The 19,547-nt window shown below is 46.3% G+C and overlaps 1 protein-coding gene across 1 annotated transcript in view; it reads left to right on the top strand.

The window, feature by feature from the left end:
* LOC142312711 (catenin delta-1-like) overlaps window positions 1–19,547 on the top strand; it is a 239,087-nt gene that overhangs the window by 121,671 nt on the left and 97,869 nt on the right. The window contains exons 9-10 of the mRNA XM_075351699.1: window positions 411–558; window positions 11,146–11,211. Of these exons, the coding sequence (XP_075207814.1) occupies window positions 411–558; window positions 11,146–11,211 (214 nt within the window). The remainder of the gene's footprint in view (window positions 1–410; window positions 559–11,145; window positions 11,212–19,547) is intronic.

Below are 19,547 nucleotides of genomic sequence, written 5' to 3'. Positions count from 1 at the left end.
AAAAGTTAGCTGGCTTCGTGCTAGACACTGAAAGGGCAAAAAACAAGCTGACTGTTGGCAGACTACACTGTCACAGAGCAGTAGTTTTATCCTACTGAAAAGTTATGTTGTGAACCTCTTTAAATATGCAACAAGATTAAAGGGAAACTGTGGTCTTAAACATTTATAATCTATCCGTGGTCTGTCTGAGGTGCCGACACTTGGGCTCTTCACTGTTCCCTGGCCATGTTTGTGCTCATATTTTCCTTCATGTAGCGAAAGTAATGCAGTTGTAAATTACCATTTCTTGTCATTTTCTTTAGACCTTTGTCATACTAATTGTAATATAACCATTTTATCAGTTCTTACATTTCTTTTCTCGCTTTCTATTTATGGTGCTGTTTGTGGGTTTTTTTTTTTTGTTTCTCTAGCTTGTGGAGAATGTTGTGTGCCTCCTTAGGAATCTTTCCTACCATATACATCGTGAGATACCACAGGCTGATAAATATCAAGAAATCCCTCAGACTGTGAATAATGAACCACAGAACCCTAGTTGCTTTGGTGCACGACGTGGTAAAGGTAATATTTGTATTCTGATTTCTCCTGTGACTAAGTAGCAGGCACGTGCCAGCTGTGTAACACCTAACAGTGGTTAGCTACTTCTGATTGCTGCTGTTTAACCACTTAAAAGCTGCTCTCAGAAATTGGCAATTGACAATGTCAAGTAAGTGGGGTTATTGTTTTTTTTTTTTTTTTTTATGGTTTGCAGCCATGATTACATTGTACCATTTACTGTTATAGCCAGAGTCAACTTATTCCTAAAAAGCAGAAATAAGTAAAGCCAGTAACCTTTATTTAAAGATGAGTAAAAACACGTGATGAGCTTACAGCAGGAAACTGCACATCACATCATTGTCTTTCTTTCCAACATTCTCTTATTTAATTAACTTACATACGGTAGGTCATTTATGAGATTGATAACCTGATTTATGTATTTGAGACATCATATTTTATAGTCTTTCCTGGTACATTGATATTATGTCCTCGAACACCATCTTGTGGGTATTCTATGGTACTGCATTCCACATTCAATAATCAACCCAAGCTCAACTCAATCATGGCTATTTGCTGCCAAAGTTTTGTCTTTCGACATTAGGCTATGTGCGCACTAGAGCTTTTTACCTGCGGATTTACCCGCGGATTTGCCCCGGAAATTTCTTGAGAAATGTCTGCAATCTTTGTGCAGACATTTCCCATGAAATTCAATGAGAAAAAAAAATAGCTGTGCGCACTGTGCGGATTTTTCTCAAGAAAATTTCTTGAGAAAATTTTCTCGAGAAACTTTCTTGAGAAAATGTGCATGTCCATTAATTTCCGCAGGTACCTGCGGTATTCCGGGGGTATTCCGCAGGTAGCAATGATGTGCGGTATACCACTGGAATGGCCGCGATTTACCTGCGGGAATGCTCAACGCTGCCTGCGGTTTTGCAGGAAGCGATGTCATTATGCCAGGAAGAGGAGGCGGAGCAGGACACAGACGTCACACTCCCTGGACGCCGCACAGAAGCGCTTCCGTGCGACCTCCAGGTGCCCGTGCAGTCTGTGTCCCGCTCCGGCCTCTCGGCTGCCTGCACTGCAGGGTGTCAGTGTCTGCCCGCAGTGTCAGCAGCCTGTCACGCTGCAGCGCAGGCAGACACTGACATCCTGCAGTGCTGGGAGCCGCGGGGATGACGATCGCTGCTGTCAGGAGGTGAGATCATTACCTGCTGTGACGATCTCCTGCCTCCTGACGTCACCGCGGTCACTGCTGGCTATGCCCGTCTCGCGAGCGGCCCGAGACTGTCACTAGCGGTGACGTCACGGGCTCTCGCGATACTTCTGACAACGCGGCGGGCATAGAAGTCAGTGACAGCGCTGACGTCAGCAGTACAGGAGATGATCACAGAAGGTAATGATCTCATCTATACTCCTGATGGCAGCGCTCGTCATCCCCTGCAGTGACCTGAGCTGACCTATTGAGGTTAGCTCAGGTCACTGCATTGCTCTCCCAGCCAATGGGGAACATTCTGTTCTTCATTGACTGGGACAGTGACTATGGTATGGATCGCCGTGGGACAACCCCCCCCCCCCCCCTTATTGGATTACGCCGGACGTGGATTGATTGTTCTTTTCAATAAATTGGTTAAAGAGGCTATGTGGGGAGTGTTTTTTCAAATAAAACTTTTTTTGTCTATTTTTTAATTATTACTGACTGGGTTGGTGATGTCGGGTATCTGATAGACGCCTGACCTCACCAACCCCAGGGCTTGATGCCAGGTGACATTACACATCTGGCATCAACCCCATATATTACCCCGTTTGCCAACGCACCAGGGCGCGGGATGAGCTGGGGCAAAGCGCCAGGATTGGCACGTCTAATGGATGCGCCACTTCTGGGGCGGCTGCGGCCTGCTATTTTTAGGCTGGGGAGTGTCCAATAACAGTGGACCTCCCTAGTCTGAGAATATCAGACCCCAGCTGTCCGCTTTACCTTGGCTGGTGATCCAATATGGGGGGGACCCCACGTTTTTTGTTTTAAATTATTTATATAATTTAAAATAACAGCGTGGGGTGCCCACTGTTTTGGATTATCAGCCAAGGTGAAGCTGCCAGCGGTGGTCTGCAGGCTGCAGCCGTCTGTTTTACCCTAGCTGGCTAAAAAAAATGGGGGGACCTCACGTCGTTTTTTTTTAATTATTTATTTATTTTATGGCTAAATACAAGGCTAAGCACCCTTTAGTGCCACATGAAAGTCACTAAAGGGTGCCAGCTTAGACTATGTGGGGGGGTAGGACATTATATAGGTTTTCTTTGTCGCTCCTAATTGGGAGACCCAGACAATTGGGTGTATAGCTACTGCCTCCGGAGGCCACACAAAGTATTACACTTAAAAGTGTAAGGCCCCTCCCCTTCTGGCTATACACCCCCCGTGGGATCACGGGCTCATCAGTTTACATGCTTTGTGCGAAGGAGGTCAGACATGCACGCATAGCTCCACTGGTTAGTCAGCAGCAGCTGCTGACTATGTCGGATGGAAGAAAAGAGAGCCCAAACTAGGGCCCCCAGCATGCTCCCTTCTCACCCCACTTTTGTCGGAGGTGTTTGTTAAGGTTGAGGTACCCATTGCGGGTACGGAGGCTGGAGCCCACATGCTGCTTTCCTTCCCCCATCCCCTTAGGGCTCTGGGTGAAGTGGGATCTTATCGGTCTCCAGGCACTGAGGCCGTGCTCCATCCACAGCTCCTGGGAATCTGCTGGACATGGAGCGGAGTATCTTCAGGGACATGGCTCTGCTACGTTGAGGTACTCTGTGTCCCTGTGGGGACCGCGCACAGACACACGGCAACACTGCTGGGTGTGTTAGTGCGTCAGGGACGGCGGCGCTGCCCGCACTAGTGCCATCGCACACTACAGCGTAGCTGGGTGTGTTGGAATATTGGGGGACTACCGCGCTAACCGCCGCTGCCATTTTTATTTCAGGGGCGGCTGGGACTTGTGGTGCGCCGGGGACTTCCGCGCCGACCAGGGCTTATATGCCGGCCGCGCTTATCACTCGAGTCCCCGGCTTGTGCGGCCTAGTCTCACTTCGTTACCGCCCACAGGCCTGCCACTCAGGGTAGGGGCGTGACGCTGCACAGCACGGCAGCGCTGAGAGCTGGGGTATGCTTTGCATACTCCACCCCTCTCACTGTGTGCACTGTGAAACCGGATTCCCGCACTTTCTCAGGCACGCCCACAGCTTCCTCCTCTACACAGGACGCCGGCAGCCATTCATGTCAGTTTTTTTCTGTAGCGAGAAAACAGACAAGTTTGGGAAGACCCTGGCAGGGATTCGGATAGTCACACAACCGCTGTGAGGAGGCGTTAAGCAGCACCTGTGGTGCTGACTCCACTAGTGCCGAAGTGCACATATAGATATATGCTTATACGCCATACATTGCACTGTTTGGTCGCACTTTTGTATATACCCTCCTTGATTTGTTCGGAGGAGATTACAGCATATTGTCTGTGTAAAACAGGGGTGCAGAAGCACATGTTTTCTATGCAGCCTGTACAGCATGTACGGCTATACGGCCGGAAGGTTACATAGACCCCCATTGTATACAACTCAGCCGGAGTCTCTGCTAATGGTCCAGGGGATGGGGACGGAGTCTGCAGTATTTACTGACAGATTTTCTGAGACTATGGCTATGATACTAGAAGCCTTGCAGTCCAGACAGATCTCTCAGACCATGGGCACTGTTGAATCATTGATCCATGGTCCCCCTCAGTTGGAACAACTACGAGCTCCGGGGGTGTCACGGGCATCCCAGAGTGACGGCTCTGACACGGACGACAGTCCCAGACAGCCTAAGCGAGCTCACTATGGGCGGCCCTCGACTTCATCACACTGGAGGATCCCAGCAGGAGGACTCTCTGTGTGATGAGGCGGAGGTAGCTGCTCAGAATTCTCATCCGGAGACTGCTCTCAATCTGGATACACCTGATAGTGACGCCATAGTGAATGATCTTATAGCGTCCATCAATAGAATGATGGGTATTTCTCCCCCAGCTCCTCCAGTGGAGGAGTCAGCTTCACAGCAGGAGAAATTCCATTCAGGTATCCCAAGCGTAACTTAAGTACTTTTCTGGACCACTCTGACTTTAGAGAGGCAGTCCAGAAACACCACGCTTATCCAGATAAGCGCTTCTCCAAACGGCTTAGGATACACGTTATCCCTGTCCCCTGACGTGGTCAAGGGCTGGACCCAGTGTCCCAAGGGGCATGCTCCAATCTCCAGGCTTGCGGCTAGATCCATAGTCGCAGTGGAAGATGGGGCTGCACTTAAAGATGCCACTGACAGACAGATGGATTTCTGGTCGGAATCCATCTATGAGGCTAAGACACGCCGTTGGCTCCAGCCTTCGCAGCCGTAGGGGCACTCCAAGCTATTTCAGCTTGTCTTACACGGATTGACACGGTCACACGTACATCTGTTCCGCAGGTGGCATCCTTAACCTCTCAAATGTCTGCATTTGCGTCTTACGCGATTAATGCTGTCCTAGACTCTACGAGCCGTATGGCAGTGGCGTCCGCTAACTCCGTGTTTTTACGCAGAGCCTGGTCGTTAAGTGAATGGAAGGCAGATTCTGCTTCCTAAAAAGTGCTTAACCAGTTTGCCTTTTTCTGGTGACCGACTGTTTGGTGAGCGTTTGGATGAAATCATTAAACAGGCCAAGGGTAAGGATTCATCCTTACCTCAGCCCAGACAAAACAAACCCCAACAGAGGAAAGGTCAGTCGGGGTTTCGGTCCTTTCGAGGCTCGGGCAGGTCCCAATTCTCCTCGTCCAAAAGGACTCTAAAGGATCAGAAGAGCTCAGATTCTTGGCGGGCTCAGTCACGCCCGAAAAAGACAGCCGGAAGATCCGCTACCAAGGCGGCTTCCTCATGACTTTCAGCCTCCTCTCTCCGCATCCTCGGTCGGTGGCAGGCTCTCCCGCTTTGGCGACATTTCGCTGCCACAGGTCAAGGACCGTTGGGTGAGAGACATTCTGTCTCACGGGTACAGGATAGAGTTCAGTTCTCGTCCTCCAACTCGAATCTTCAGAACTTCTCCACCTCCCGACCGAGCCGATGCTCTTCCGCAAGCGGTGTGCACGCTAAAGGCAGAAGGAGTGGTGACCCCCGTTCCTCTTCAGGAGCAAGGTCACGGTTTTTACTCCAATTTGTTTGTGGTGCCAAAAAAGGACGGGTCTTTCCGTCCCGTTCTGGACCTAAATCTGCTCAACAAGCACGTGAAAACCAGGCGGTTCCGGATTGAATCCCTCCGCTCCGTTATCGCCTCAATGTCTCAAGCAGATTTCCTAGCATCAATAGACATCAAGGATGCTTATCCCCACGTGCCGATTGATCCAGAGCACCAGCGTTTCTACGCTTCGTTATAGGAGACGAACACCTTCAGTTCGTAGCTCTACCTTCCGGCTGGCGACAGCCCCACGGGTCTTCGCCAAGGTCATGGCAGCAGTAGTAGCAGTCCTGCACTCTCAAGGTCACTCTGTGATCCCGTTTTTGGACGATCTACTTGTCAAGGCACCCTCTCAAGACACATGCCACCACAGCCTGAACGTTGTGCTGGAGACTCTCCAGAGTTTCGGGTGGATCATCAACCTTCCAATGGGACATTCTCCGCCAATGGGACGGGAAGTCGACGTCCCTCGACAGAGACGTCTCCCTTTCTCAGGCGGCCAAAGAATCTCTACGGTGGTGGCTTCTCCCACCTCATGGTCAAAAGGAAGGTCCTTCCTACCCCCATCCTGGGCGGTAGTTACGACAGACGCGAGTCTATCAGGGTGGAGAGCAGTTTTTTCTCCACCACAGGGCTCAAGGTACGTGGACTCAGCAAGAGTCCACCCTTCGGATCAATGTTCTGGAAATCAGAGCAGTGTATCTTGCCCTACAAGCCTTCCAGCAGTGGCTGGAAAGCTAGCAGATCCGAATTCAGTCGGGCAACTCCACAGCGGTGGCATACATCAACCACCAAGGAACGGCAAGCCTTCCAGGAAGTCCGGCGGATTCTTACGTGGGTAGCAGACACGGCATCCACCATATCCGCACATCCCAGGCGTGGGAAAACTGGGAAGCAGACTTCCTCAGTCGCCAGGGTATGGACGCAGGGGAATGGTCTCTTCCCCCGGACGGGTTTCTGAAGATCTGTCGCCGCTGGGGGATGCCGGACGTCGACCTAATGGCGTCACGGCACAACAACAAGGTCCCGGCTTCATGGCACGGTCTCACGATCATCGAGCTCTGGCGGCGGACGCCTTAGTTCAACATTGGTCGCAGTTCCGGCTACCTTATGTGTTCCCACCTCTGGCATTGTTGCCCAGAGTGCTGCGCAAGATCAGGTCCGACTGCCGCAGCGCCATCCTCGTCGTTCCAGATTGGCCGAGGAGGTCGGGGTACCCGGCCTCACGGTAGGCCAACCGTGGGCACTACCAGACCGACCAGACTTGCTGTCTCAAGGGCCATTTTTCCATCTGAATTCTGCGGCCCTGAGCCTGACAGAGTGGCCATTGAGTCCTGGATCCTAGCGTCTTCAGGATTATCTCAGAAAGTGGTTGCCACCATGAGACAGGCTAGGAAACCAACGTCCGCCAAGATCTACCACAGGACGTGGAAGATATTCTTATCTTGGTGCTCTGCTCAGGGAGTTTCTCCCTGGCCATTTGCATCGCCTATTTTCTTTCCTTCCTACAATCTGGGTTGGAAAAGGTTGTCGCTCAGCTCCCTTAAAGGACAAGTCTCAGCGCTATCTGTATTTTTTCAGAAACGCCTAGCACGACTTCCTCAGGTACGCACGTTCCTGCAGGGAGTTTGTCTTCTCATCACTCCGTACAAGCGGCCGTTAGAGCCCTGGGATCTGAACAAGGTTCTATTTGCTCTCCAGAAGCCGCCTTTCGAGCCTATGAAGGATGTTTCCCCTTCCCGTCTTTCACAGAAAGTGGCCTTTCTAGTAGCGGTCACGTCTCTTCGGAGAGTGTCCGAGCTAGCAGCGCTGTCATGCAAATCTCCCTTCCTGGTCTTTCACCAGGACAAGGGGTTCTGCGTCCAATTCCGGAATTTCTCCCTAAGGTGGTATCCCACTTTCATCTCAATCAAGTTATCACCTTACCTTCTTTGTGTCCTCATCCAGTCCATCAATTTGAAAAGGGTTTGCATCTATTGGATCTGGTGAGAGCACTCAGGATCTACATTTCCCGCACGGCGCCCCTGCGCCGCTCGGATGCACTCTTGGTCTTTGTCGCTGGTCAGCGTAAAAGGTCGCAATCTTCCAAATCCACCCTGACTCGGTGGATCAAGGAACCAATTCTTGAAACCTACCGTTCTGCTGGGCTCCCGGTTCCCTCAGGGCTGAAGGCCCGTTCTACCAGAGCCGTGGGTGCGTCCTGGGCATTACGGCACCAGGCTACGGCTCAGCAGGGGTGCCAGGCACCTACCTGGTCGAGTCTGCACACTTTTACCAAGCATTATCAGGTGCATACCTACGCTTCGGCAGTCGCCAGCCTAGGTAGACAAGTCCTTCAGGGGCGATTGCCCACCTGTAGGAAAGGGCTGTTTGACGGCCCTATCACAAGGTATTCTTTTACCCACCCAGGGACTGCTTTTGGACGTCCCAATTGTCTGGGTCTCCCAATTAGGAGCGACAAAGAAGAAGGGAATTTTGTTTACTTACCGTAAATTCCTTTTCTTCTAGCTCCAATTGGGAGACCCAGCACCCGCCCTGTTTTTATTGGGGTTTTTTGGTTTCGGGCACACATGTTGTTCATGTTGAATGGTTTCAGTTCTCCGATGTTTCTTCGGATTGAATTGGTCTTTAAACCAGTTATTGGCTTTCCTCCTTCTTGCTTTTGCACTAAAACTGATGAGCCCGTGATCCCACGGGGGGTGTATAGCCAGAAGGGGAGGGGCCTTACACTTTTAAGTGTAATACTTTGTGTGGCCTCCGGAGGCAGTAGCTATACACCCAATTGTCTGGGTCTCCCAATTGGAGCTAGAAGAAAAGGAATTTACGGTAAGTAAACAAAATTCCCTTCTTTCTCATCTATCTATCTATCCCTCTATCTATCTATCCCTCTATCTATCTATCTATCTATCTATCTATCCATCTATCCCTCTATCTATCTATCTATCTATCTATTCATCTATTCATCTATCTATCCCTCTATCTATCTATCTATTCATCTATTCATGTATCTATCCCTCTATCTATCTATCTATTAATCTATCTATCTATCCCTCTATCTATCTATCCCTCTATCTATCTATCTATTCATCTATCCATCTTTCCCTCTATCCATTATCTGTCTATCGATTATCTTTATTATTTATTGCAGGGACAAACCTGCGGTAAATCCGCGGCAAATTCACGGCAAATTCACGGCAAATCCGCGGCAAATCCGCATGCGGATTTGGTGCGGATTTTTTCCGCAGGTCCGGAAATCTTTCACTGGCAGAAGTTTCTCAAGAAATTTTCTTGAGAAACTTCACATTTCTAGTGCGCACATAGCCTTACACCCAGATACATTAGTAGAATATCTGTGTGATTGGTTTGCCCAACGGAAACCATGCGTGGCCAATGTCCGGCAGGTTCTCCATGCCCTGTGACTTCCATGACACACCACATCGCTAACTCCTTTATGATACGGCCAGTCATGTGACACAGACTGCTGAGATCCCACAGGACCATTGGCTCATGCATGCGTCACTCCTTTCTGGGGGTTTCTCCTATTGACCACCACCATGTTTTTATACCCACTCTATATGATGCCACCCCCTGACAAAGATGGGAGCTTCTCATCCAGCTATCGGTCCGCGCGGCCATCGACACATGAACGCACTTTATACCACCTCAGGATCTTCAGTTTTAGCTGTCAATACTGCAATTTATATATATATCAGCGTCCATATTACACTTTGCATCGAATAGCTTCAGATATATGCATGCACCTCTGAAAAGCTGGTCACCACTAAACAAAGACCACATAGAGTCCAGAGTAACTATGCTGTCTCATAATTGAATGGATCCATTGGGGTTTCATCTGAATCATATTTTTTTTAGATGTTTTAGATAACAACCCCGATGTAAGTGGTTAGTGTAGAGAACCAGATATTTGTGAACTGATCAAAAATGTTTTATATCCCTAAATTGCACGAATAACTGCTGCAACTCAACCAACAAAAAAAAGTCCCCACCTCAGGTCCGTCATCTTCTAACAGAAATCTAGGCATCAGGTTTGACATTAATGTAGTGAGGACAGCCCACTTAGGTTATTGGTGCATAATTTCAGAAGCACAAGCTGGGCACAGTGTATTGGGCACTACAATAGCCTTATTTGCAATTTTCGCGCTGCAGCTTGTTTGCTTCTGGAATATGCCCATCGCGTAAAAATAGTCACTACACTCATAAATGAATTCCTAGAGGGTGTACATTCTAATGAGGGGTCACTTGAGGGGGGTTTCCACTGTTAAAGCACGTCAGGGGCTCTGCAAATTGTGTCCGCAAACTATTCTAGAAAAATCTGAGCCTCAACAGTCAAATACCACTCATTCCCTCTCAAGTCCTGCCGCGTGGCCAAACAGTGCTGTACAGTCTTATGAGGTATTGCCACTCTCGTCAGAAATTATGTAACAAAGTATGGGCCCTATTTTAGCTACTTTCCCTTTTGAAAATTAAATCTGGCTAAAACATTATTTTTGGGATAAAAATGCAATTATTAGCTATTCACCACAGAATGGTATAAAAATAAAAGTCCAGAATTGCGTGGTTTTTGTTGTTGGGCTTTTTTGGGGGGGGGGGGGGGGCGGTCGCCGCAATATTGCAAGAAAGTGTAATTAGAGGCGATCAAAACATTGTATCATCCCAAAATAGTATAATTAAAAACATTGACTCAGGATGTAAAAATAAAAAATAAGCACTGATTTTTATAGCCTTTTTTTTACAGTACAATAAGTGGCTGAATGTTCAAATAAAATCTCTCAATTTTCTCCATTCTCCATCTTCTCATCACCTGTGCGCTAGTCTCGCATGCAAGAGAGTCAGATCATAGTGAATGACGCTCGGTCTGAGCCAAGTGTCATTAAGAGAGCACATCCAATACTATACACTAGTGTGACCCCTTAAATGGAGCAATATCTGGTGCAATCTATCCTATCTGCCTACCTGCATGATTACATGGAGCTGATGGATTACCATGGTAGTACTTCTGTGTCTATCTTGGTCATCCTGTGAAACTTTTTTTTTTTTTTATCCTCCCAATGAATACTAATTTGTAGACCGATTTCGGCTTTTCAAAGTGAATTATAAGGAGTGTTAGTGACTAATAACCAATGGAAAGAGGTTTGTTTTTTTTAGATGAGCTTCTTATCATTGTACTGTTGATTTAAGAAGAAAAAACTATCAGTATATTTAGATGTTTACGTACCCTCCCAATTCCACTAAATAGATGAGTGTAATTTTATTTAGGAACTTAACTGCAGATAGAACAATCAGAGAAAATGGTTACATTTTAGAACCTATCTGAAACTGTATTGTAAATTAATACTAAATATTTAAATATTTTCAGTTTCCTTTTTTTTTTTCTGATCAGTCAAGAAGACATCTGAAGATACAGCAGACACAGTGGAGTTTCCAAAAAGAACAACACCGGCAGTAGGTGAGCTGCTTTAACCTCTAAACAACCTAGTAATGTTTACTTTTTTTTTACTTTTACCTCCGCTTTTTCCAAGAGCCAGAACGTTTTGTTTTTTTATTTATTTTCATTATGTACAATCTGCAACTGTATGAGGGCTTGCATTTTTGAGACAAGTTATATTTTCCCAGTTTTCCAGTCCATTGAATGGTAAAACTTAATTGTCATTCAAAATGACAAGTGTGATACAGTTGTGCATAAAAATACAGTGCCTCCCCTCGTATCGTATGCCACCGCCTCAAATCCGCGGGTGAGTTCTTGGTACAGTTTTAACAAAAATTGCATGGCTAAAACAGTATCTGATGTCACCAGGAGCAGGACAATATAAAGTTAAACAGAAGAATGGTTAGTTTCAGCTTGGGGGTAGGGACCTCTAGAAGCAGTGAAAAATTTTCATGCTGTATGTCATATTTGGGAAGACCTTACCCAATATGATGTACATGTATGTCATATGATTGTGGAGGGGTTATCAAAGCGTTGGATCCATTTCCCCATGTAAAATAACAGCAGCCTCTGCTCAACTCTGGTACCTTCAATGTTCCAGTAATGTTGGTGCCGCAAGCCCTGCAGCCAGTCGGTGGAATGCTTTGTGTAGGTCACTCTTACCTTCTGGGACTGAAAAGACGTTATGCAGTAACTGCATCCAGAAAACAATAGCTGAGGAGACCCCGGACTTAGCTCCCAGTCTTGAGGTGATAAGAGTGGGAAGTCAGGAAGTACCTTTTAAAGGTCCTTTTCCAGCCTGTGGTCAAGAAAAGAAAGACCAGAGTACAGGATCTGGAGTCAGTAGATACCTCGGATTCAGCCTAGAGTTCCGCTTCGTCCTCTCCTGCTTCGTCCTCTCCTGCTTCGTTTGAGGGCAGGCTTTGTTTTCCCGTAGCTGAGGTTAACGACCTTATAAAAGCTGTCAGATCCACTATGGGTCTGGTGGATGTTAGGGGACCTGAGTCCCTAGAGGATTTAATGTTTCGAGGCTTGGAACATATAAAGAGGTGCTCCTTCCCAGTTCATGATAAAATCAAGAAGCTGGTGCAGGAACAGTGAAGGAAACCCGATAAGAGAGCTTACCTTTCATCCCTCGTTAAGAAGAAATACAGTGCCTTGCGAAAGTATTCAGCCCCCTTGAATTTTTCAACCTTTTCCCACATTTCAGGCTTCAAACCATAAAGATAAAACATTTTAATGTTATGGTGAAGAATCAACAAGTGGGACACAATTGTGAAGTTAAACGATATTTATTGCATTTTTTTAAATTTTTGTAAAAAAAAAACAAAACGGAATTATGGCGTGCAATATTATTCGGCCCCTTTACTTTCAGTGCAGCAAACTCACTCCAGAAGTTCATTGAGGATCTCTGAATGATCTAATGTTGTCCTAAATGACTGATGATGATAAATATAAGCCACCTGTGTGTAATCAAGTCTCCGTATAAATGCACCTGCTCTGTGATAGTCTCAGTGTTCTGTTTAAATCAGAGAGCATCATGAAGACCAAGGAACACAACAGGCAGGTCCGTGATACTGTTGTGGAGAAGTTTAAAGCTGGATTTGGTTGCAAATAGATCTCCTAAACTTTAAACATCTCAAGAAGCACTGTGCAAGCGATCATATTGAAATGGAAGGAGTATCATACCACTGTAAATCTACAAAGACTCGGCCGTCCCGCAAAACTTTCATCTCAAACAAGGAGAAGACTGAACAGAGATGCAGCCAAGAGGCTCATGATCACTCTGGATGAACTGCAGAGATCTACAGCTGAGGTGGGAGTGTGTGTTCACAGGACAACAATCAGTCATACACTGCACAAATCTAGCCTTTATGGAAGACTGGCAAGAAGAAAGCCATTTCTCAAAGATATTCATAAAAAGTATTGTTTAAAGATTGCCACAAGCCATCTGGGAGACACACCAAACGTGGAAGAGGGTGCTCTGGTCAGATGAAACCAAAATTGAACTTTTTCGGCACAATGCCAAACGATATGTCTGGCGTAAAAGCAACACAGCTCATCACCCTGAACACACTATCCCCACTGTCAAACATGGTGGTGGCAGCATCATGGTTTGGGCCTGCTTTGCTTCAGCAGGGACAGGGAAGATGTTTAAAATTGATGGGAAGATGGATAGAGCCAAATACAGGACCATTCTTGAAGAAAAACGGTTTGTGTCTGCAAAAGACCTGAGACTGGAACGGAGATTTGTCTTCCAACAAGACAATGATGCAAAACATAAAGCAAAAACTACAATGAAATGGTTCACAAATAAACGTATCCAGGTATTAGAATGGCCAAGTCAAAGTCCAGACCTGAATTCAATCGAGAAAAGAGGAAAGAGCTGAAAACTGCTGTAAACAAATGCTCTCCATCCAACCTCACTCATATCAAGCTGTTTCCCAAGGAAGAATGGGCAAAAATTTCAGTCTCTCGATGTGCAAAACTGATACATACCCCAAGCGACTTGCAGCTGTAATCGCAGCAAACGGTGGCACTACAAAGTATTAACTTAAAGGAGCCAAATAATATTGCATGCCCCAATTTTAAGTTTATTTTTTACAAAAATTTAAAATAAGCAATAAATATCATTCACCTTCACAATTGTGTCCCACTTGTTGTTGATTCTTAAAACATAAAGATAAAACTTTTTAAATTTTATGGTGAAGCCTGAAATGTGGGAAAAGGTTGAAAAATTCAAGGGGGCCGAATACTTTCGCAAGGCACTATATCCCTTTCAGGAGGAAGATTCCTCCCTGTGGTATCATTGTCCCAAGATTGATGTGGCTGTAGCCAAGATGGCAAAGAAATTGTCACTTCCGTTTGAGGACCTGGGTAGTCTGAAGGATCAGCTCTATAGGAAAGCTGACAATTACCTGAGGTCAGCTTGGAAGACTGCTGCAAGGGCACTTAGACCAGCAGTAGTAGGCACCTGTGTAGCCAGATCTTTAATGGTCTGGCTACAACCCTTAGAAGATCAGCTCAAAGAAGATGTCCCTTGTGAGAGGATCTTCGCTGCCTTACCCAGGGCAAAAAGAGCTGTGGCTTTCTTGGCGGACTCATAAGCAGATACTTTGAGGCTGTCGGCGAAGTCAGCAGCATTAGCCAATTCAGCAAGAAGATTTCTGTGGTTGAAGGGATGGCCAGGAGACTCCCAGTCTTAATCTAGATTGTGTGCTATGCCTTGAGGGAGAATTTTTATTTGGTAAGCTTCTAGATGACATCTTAGAGAAGGCGGGAGATAGGAAGAAGGGGTTTTCTATCTTTTCCTCTGCTCCATTTAGGACCCGTTTCTTCAGGAAGAAGTATCCTATAAGGAAGACCGCCACAGCCCAAGATAGCTGGAAGGACTCTAGGAGGAAGTGGTCAGATTTCATGTTTTGGAGGTCGTTCCGGATAAGTTAAGAAGCCAGCACAATAATGCCTCCATCCAGGTGGGAGGAAGACTCTCTCCTCCTTCTCCTTCTTTCCCGCCTATAAAAACATCTCTTCCAGTGACTGGATCCTTGGAATTAAGGAGGGCCTCAAACTTCAATTCCATTCGACTTGTCGGGGGTCACTAATTATTACATTGCTCAGCAGGTCAGAGGAGAGAAGCGGCTGACCCTGCAACAGGAAGTGGAGGACCTTCTCAAGAAATCAGTTCTAGTAGAAGTTCCCAGAGGGTAGGAGGGCTTCAGTCTTTATTCCTCTCTGTTTCTAGTGAAGAACCGAATGGGTCGTTCTGGACCATTATCAACTTGAAACGACTGAACAGGAGCTTAGTGTCTCATTTCAACATGTAGTCGGTGACATCAGCAATAAAATTGCTTTTTCCGTGGTGCAGTTCTGGACCTCAAAGATGCATATTACCACATCCCGATTCACGCCTCCCATCAAAAATTCCTAAGGGTGGCTCTTCTATAAGAGGAGAGATAAGACCTTTTCAGTTGGGTTGGCTATGGCTCCGACAGTGTTCACAAAGGTAGTGGCGGAGATGATGGTAACATCCTCGAGAGGAAGATCTTCACTGTTCCCTATCTGGACGATTTTTTTAATAGTGGGAACGTCAAAGCAGCACTGCAGATCCCAGATCCAGTCGGTGATCTCTATTCTGAGATGAATTCTGAACTTCCAAAAATCAAAACTGCAGCCCTCAACAAGACAGACGTTTTTAGGTCTAATACTGGACGTTCGTGTCAAACTCTGCCTTCTGCCACAGACCTTGGTTTTACTGGATCAGGAAACTGTCCATGTTGGACCTGCCGGAGAGACCGGACCTAAACTCCCAGGGACCTCTTTTTCGCCCTCAAATTTCAGGCCTTCATTTGACAGCCTGGAATTTGAGAGGCAGTTGTTAGAGGGTCGTTGCTTCTCCCCTAATTTGATTTTCACTCCTGCACAGTAGAAAGCCAGCAACTACCAAAATCTATGCTAGTATGTGGAGAAAACTCCCATCCTCATCAGATAGGAATCCATTGGAGGGTGGGCTCCAATAGATGAGATTCTGGAATTTTTTCAGTAGGGTCCGGGGTTAGACTTATCAGTAAGCACCTTGAAAGTACAGGTTGCGGCCTTAGGTGTACTTTGCAATTGCAACTTGGCAGGTGATAGGTGGGTAAGGAGGTTTAGCTCCGCTTGTCAGAGATCTATGTTCCCTGTTTAATTTTTTTTTTTTCCCCCCTTGGGATTTAAATTTTGTTCTTGACTCTTTAACAGGGCCTCCCTTTGAACTCCTTGCTCAGTCTACTATTAAGTCCCTTACCCTTAAGACTGTCCTGCTAATTGCTTTAACTTCAGCTAGGAGAGTGAATGATCTTCAGGCTCTTTCTGTCAGTCCGCCTTATACACAGATCCTGGATAACAGAGTAATCCTTCACACTGATCCTGCCTATTTGCCTACGGTAGCCGGGGTCTTCCACAGATCTCAGGAGATTGTCCTCCCCTCCTTCTGTTCTTCGCCAATAATCCAAAGGAGGAGATGCTTCATACCTTAGATGTCAGGAGATCTTTACTTCATTATTTAGAGGTCACTCAGCTTTGAAGAAAAAGTAAGGCGTTGTTGTTTCAGGGTCCTAGGAAGGGTCTTTTAGCTTCTAAGGGATCCATAGCTAGATGGGTCAAAGAAGCTATTAGGGAAGCCTATTTAGCCCAGAATAGACCAGTGCCGCAGAGTATTACCGTTCATTCCACTAGATGGGTGGTGACCTCCTGGGCCGAATGGACGGATGTATTTCTGGAACAGATCTGCAAGACAGCAACCTGGTCCTCTCCTACTACCTTTTTTAATCACTATAGATCAAATTTGTTTTCCACTGTGGAAAACTGTGGACTTCCACTTTCAGTAGAAGGCTTCTACAGGCTGTGGTACCTCCCTAATGGGTTGATTTTCTTCAGAATATCTCTGGTGGTGCTGTCGTGATGAGGGGAAAAATCTAGATTATTTACCAGTGATGTTTTTTTTCCAGAACCCACGACAGTGCCACAGCTTCCCACCTCTTTATCGTATTCACACCTCTGGTTCGGAATCCAAAGTTTTGCGGCTGTTTTGTTCATGTTGTTGGTTTTTCATTTATCCTATTTCTGGTGGTATTCCTCTTTGTGCTCTGTAACCTGATGCGGTGGAGAGGTGCCGCCCATTTATTTCAGTTGGTTGCCTGTCCTTAGATGGGTGGACCGCTCTCTGGTGGCGCTGTCATGGATTCTGGAAAAAAACAATTACTGGTAATATATATTTTTTTTTTTGCGTTTTTTCAATGTGGTTTTTTTTTATGCAATGAGATAGGGAAAATGTTGGAAAGAAAAATCATCGAAACAATTGATATCAAATGTTTGATGCAGTTTTTTTCTGCAATGTGGGCAGAGCACTTCAGGATTTTCATAGACTTTGCTGGGATGCATTTTCCCTTGCATATTGTTTAAAATCTACAAAAAAAAACAAAACACAGCGTAGACACACAGCCTTAATCTTGCAATGCAGATATTGGTGAGCCACACCAGTCAGTCCCATGTCAACACCTATGTTCTTCTATTTCTAATTTATATAATTTTTGTTTTTACCCCTTGTAAAAAATTTTGTTTAGCACTTTAAAGAGGACCTAATATTTGACTTATATTCACGCTGCTCTAATGTAAATTATAACGTTGCACTATTGTAGACATATAGTACTGGGTGCTGCTGTTAGAGGAAGATGCTGGCTGTGTAATACAGCCAAACTGCCAGCAGTGATGCAGGCACTGCTCCTTTATCTGCATCAAAAATACAGACCTAATAATATGTCATATGTCGGGAAGCCATGACAGCATACGGTATTGCAAATACGCCGTACATCATGAAAGGGTTATAAGATCTAAAGCAAATGAAGATGTTAAAACTGCAATTTTAGATCGAGAAAAAAAGAGAGAATTACGAACAAGGTGTCCTTTTGATGCAAAAATCAAATTTTATTCCGATAAGGGGAGAAAAATACCACAGTGTACATTAAAATCGATTTGACCAGATACCCGTATGACGCCCCTGGATGAAGGCGTTACCGAAACGCACGTAGGGCATGTTCTGTACCAGATTAACCCCACAGTATATTGCAGGTAATAACTTTTCTGAATTGCCCATTTATATTTGAACTTCTTGGTTGGAAATTCCCTGCCTTGAATAGTGCACTACCGATGCTGGTTGCGAGTATATGGGAAATGGAGTGGATGGGTAATGTGGTCTGTTGCCCCTAAGCGCATTGTAGACATTGCTCTTTGTTATCCTTATAGGACATCCTCCCATGATATAGGGGAGGTTTTTTTTTGCCAACTTGTTGAAGGCGAACATAGACAATATGTAATGTGTATTGTGGATAACAGCTTTTTATTTTCGTGTTGTCATGGTAGTCTTTGCAGTTCTTTGGGCACTGTAATTTAGGATACATATTGGACTATTTAACTATCAATTGCCTCAAGAGGATAATTATATACTTTATATACCTTAATGAAGGGGTTAATTCCTCTTGCATTGGATAATCCATATGTGCATTATGGGTGGTAATTTACTGTGGTATACTATCTGATATACCTCGGGAATACTAATGCAATATTTATTTTCTGTAAAATTCCAATAACTCAAAAACCTGCTAACTACACCTTTTGATATTTTATGGTATAGTTAATCTATATTATTGGGGGGTCATATACAGTATCTGGTCAAATTGATTTTAATGTACAATGTGGTGTTTTTCTCCCCTTATCGGATCTAATAAAAATTGATTTTCTTTGTCGCTCCTAATTGGGAGACCCAGACAATTGGGTGTATAGCTACTGCCTCCGGAGGCCACACAAAGTATTACACTTAAAAGTGTAAGGCCCCTCCCCTTCTGGCTATACACCCCCCGTGGGATCACGGGCTCATCAGTTTACATGCTTTGTGCGAAGGAGGTCAGACATGCACGCATAGCTCCACTGGTTAGTCAGCAGCAGCTGCTGACTATGTCGGATGGAAGAAAAGAGAGCCCAAACTAGGGCCCCCAGCATGCTCCCTTCTCACCCCACTTTTGTCGGAGGTGTTTGTTAAGGTTGAGGTACCCATTGCGGGTACGGAGGCTGGAGCCCACATGCTGCTTTCCTTCCCCATCCCCTTAGGGCTCTGGGTGAAGTGGGATCTTATCGGTCTCCAGGCACTGAGGCCGTGCTCCATCCACAGCTCCTGGGAATCTGCTGGACATGGAGCGGAGTATCTTCAGGGACATGGCTCTGCTACGTTGAGGTACTCTGTGTCCCTGTGGGGACCGCGCACAGACACACGGCAACACTGCTGGGTGTGTTAGTGCGTCAGGGACGGCGGCGCTGCCCGCACTAGTGCCATCGCACACTACAGCGTAGCTGGGTGTGTTGGAATATTGGGGGACTACCGCGCTAACCGCCGCTGCCATTTTTATTTCAGGCGCGGCTGGGACTTGTGGTGCGCCGGGGACTTCCGCGCCGACCAGGGCTTATATGCCGGCCGCGCTTATCACTCGAGTCCCCGGCTTTTGCGGCCTAGTCTCACTTCGTTACCGCCCACAGGCCTGCCACTCAGGGTAGGGGCGTGACGCTGCACAGCACGGCAGCGCTGAGAGCTGGGGTATGCTTTGCATACTCCACCCCTCTCACTGTGTGCACTGTGAAACCGGATTCCCGCACTTTCTCAGGCACGCCCACGGCTTCCTCCTCTACACAGGACGCCGGCAGCCATTCATGTCAGTTTTTTTTTCTGTAGCGAGAAAACAGACAAGTTTGGGAAGACCCTGGCAGGGATTCGGATAGTCACACAACCGCTGTGAGCAGGCGTTAAGCAGCACCTGTGGTGCTGACTC

The sequence above is a fragment of the Anomaloglossus baeobatrachus genome, chromosome 5 (assembly GCF_048569485.1).
Source record: "Anomaloglossus baeobatrachus isolate aAnoBae1 chromosome 5, aAnoBae1.hap1, whole genome shotgun sequence".
NCBI classification, from domain to species: Eukaryota; Metazoa; Chordata; class Amphibia; order Anura; family Aromobatidae; genus Anomaloglossus; species Anomaloglossus baeobatrachus.
The sequence above is the reverse complement of the archived record's forward strand: the minus strand, read 5'-3'. Positions and strand labels throughout refer to the sequence as shown.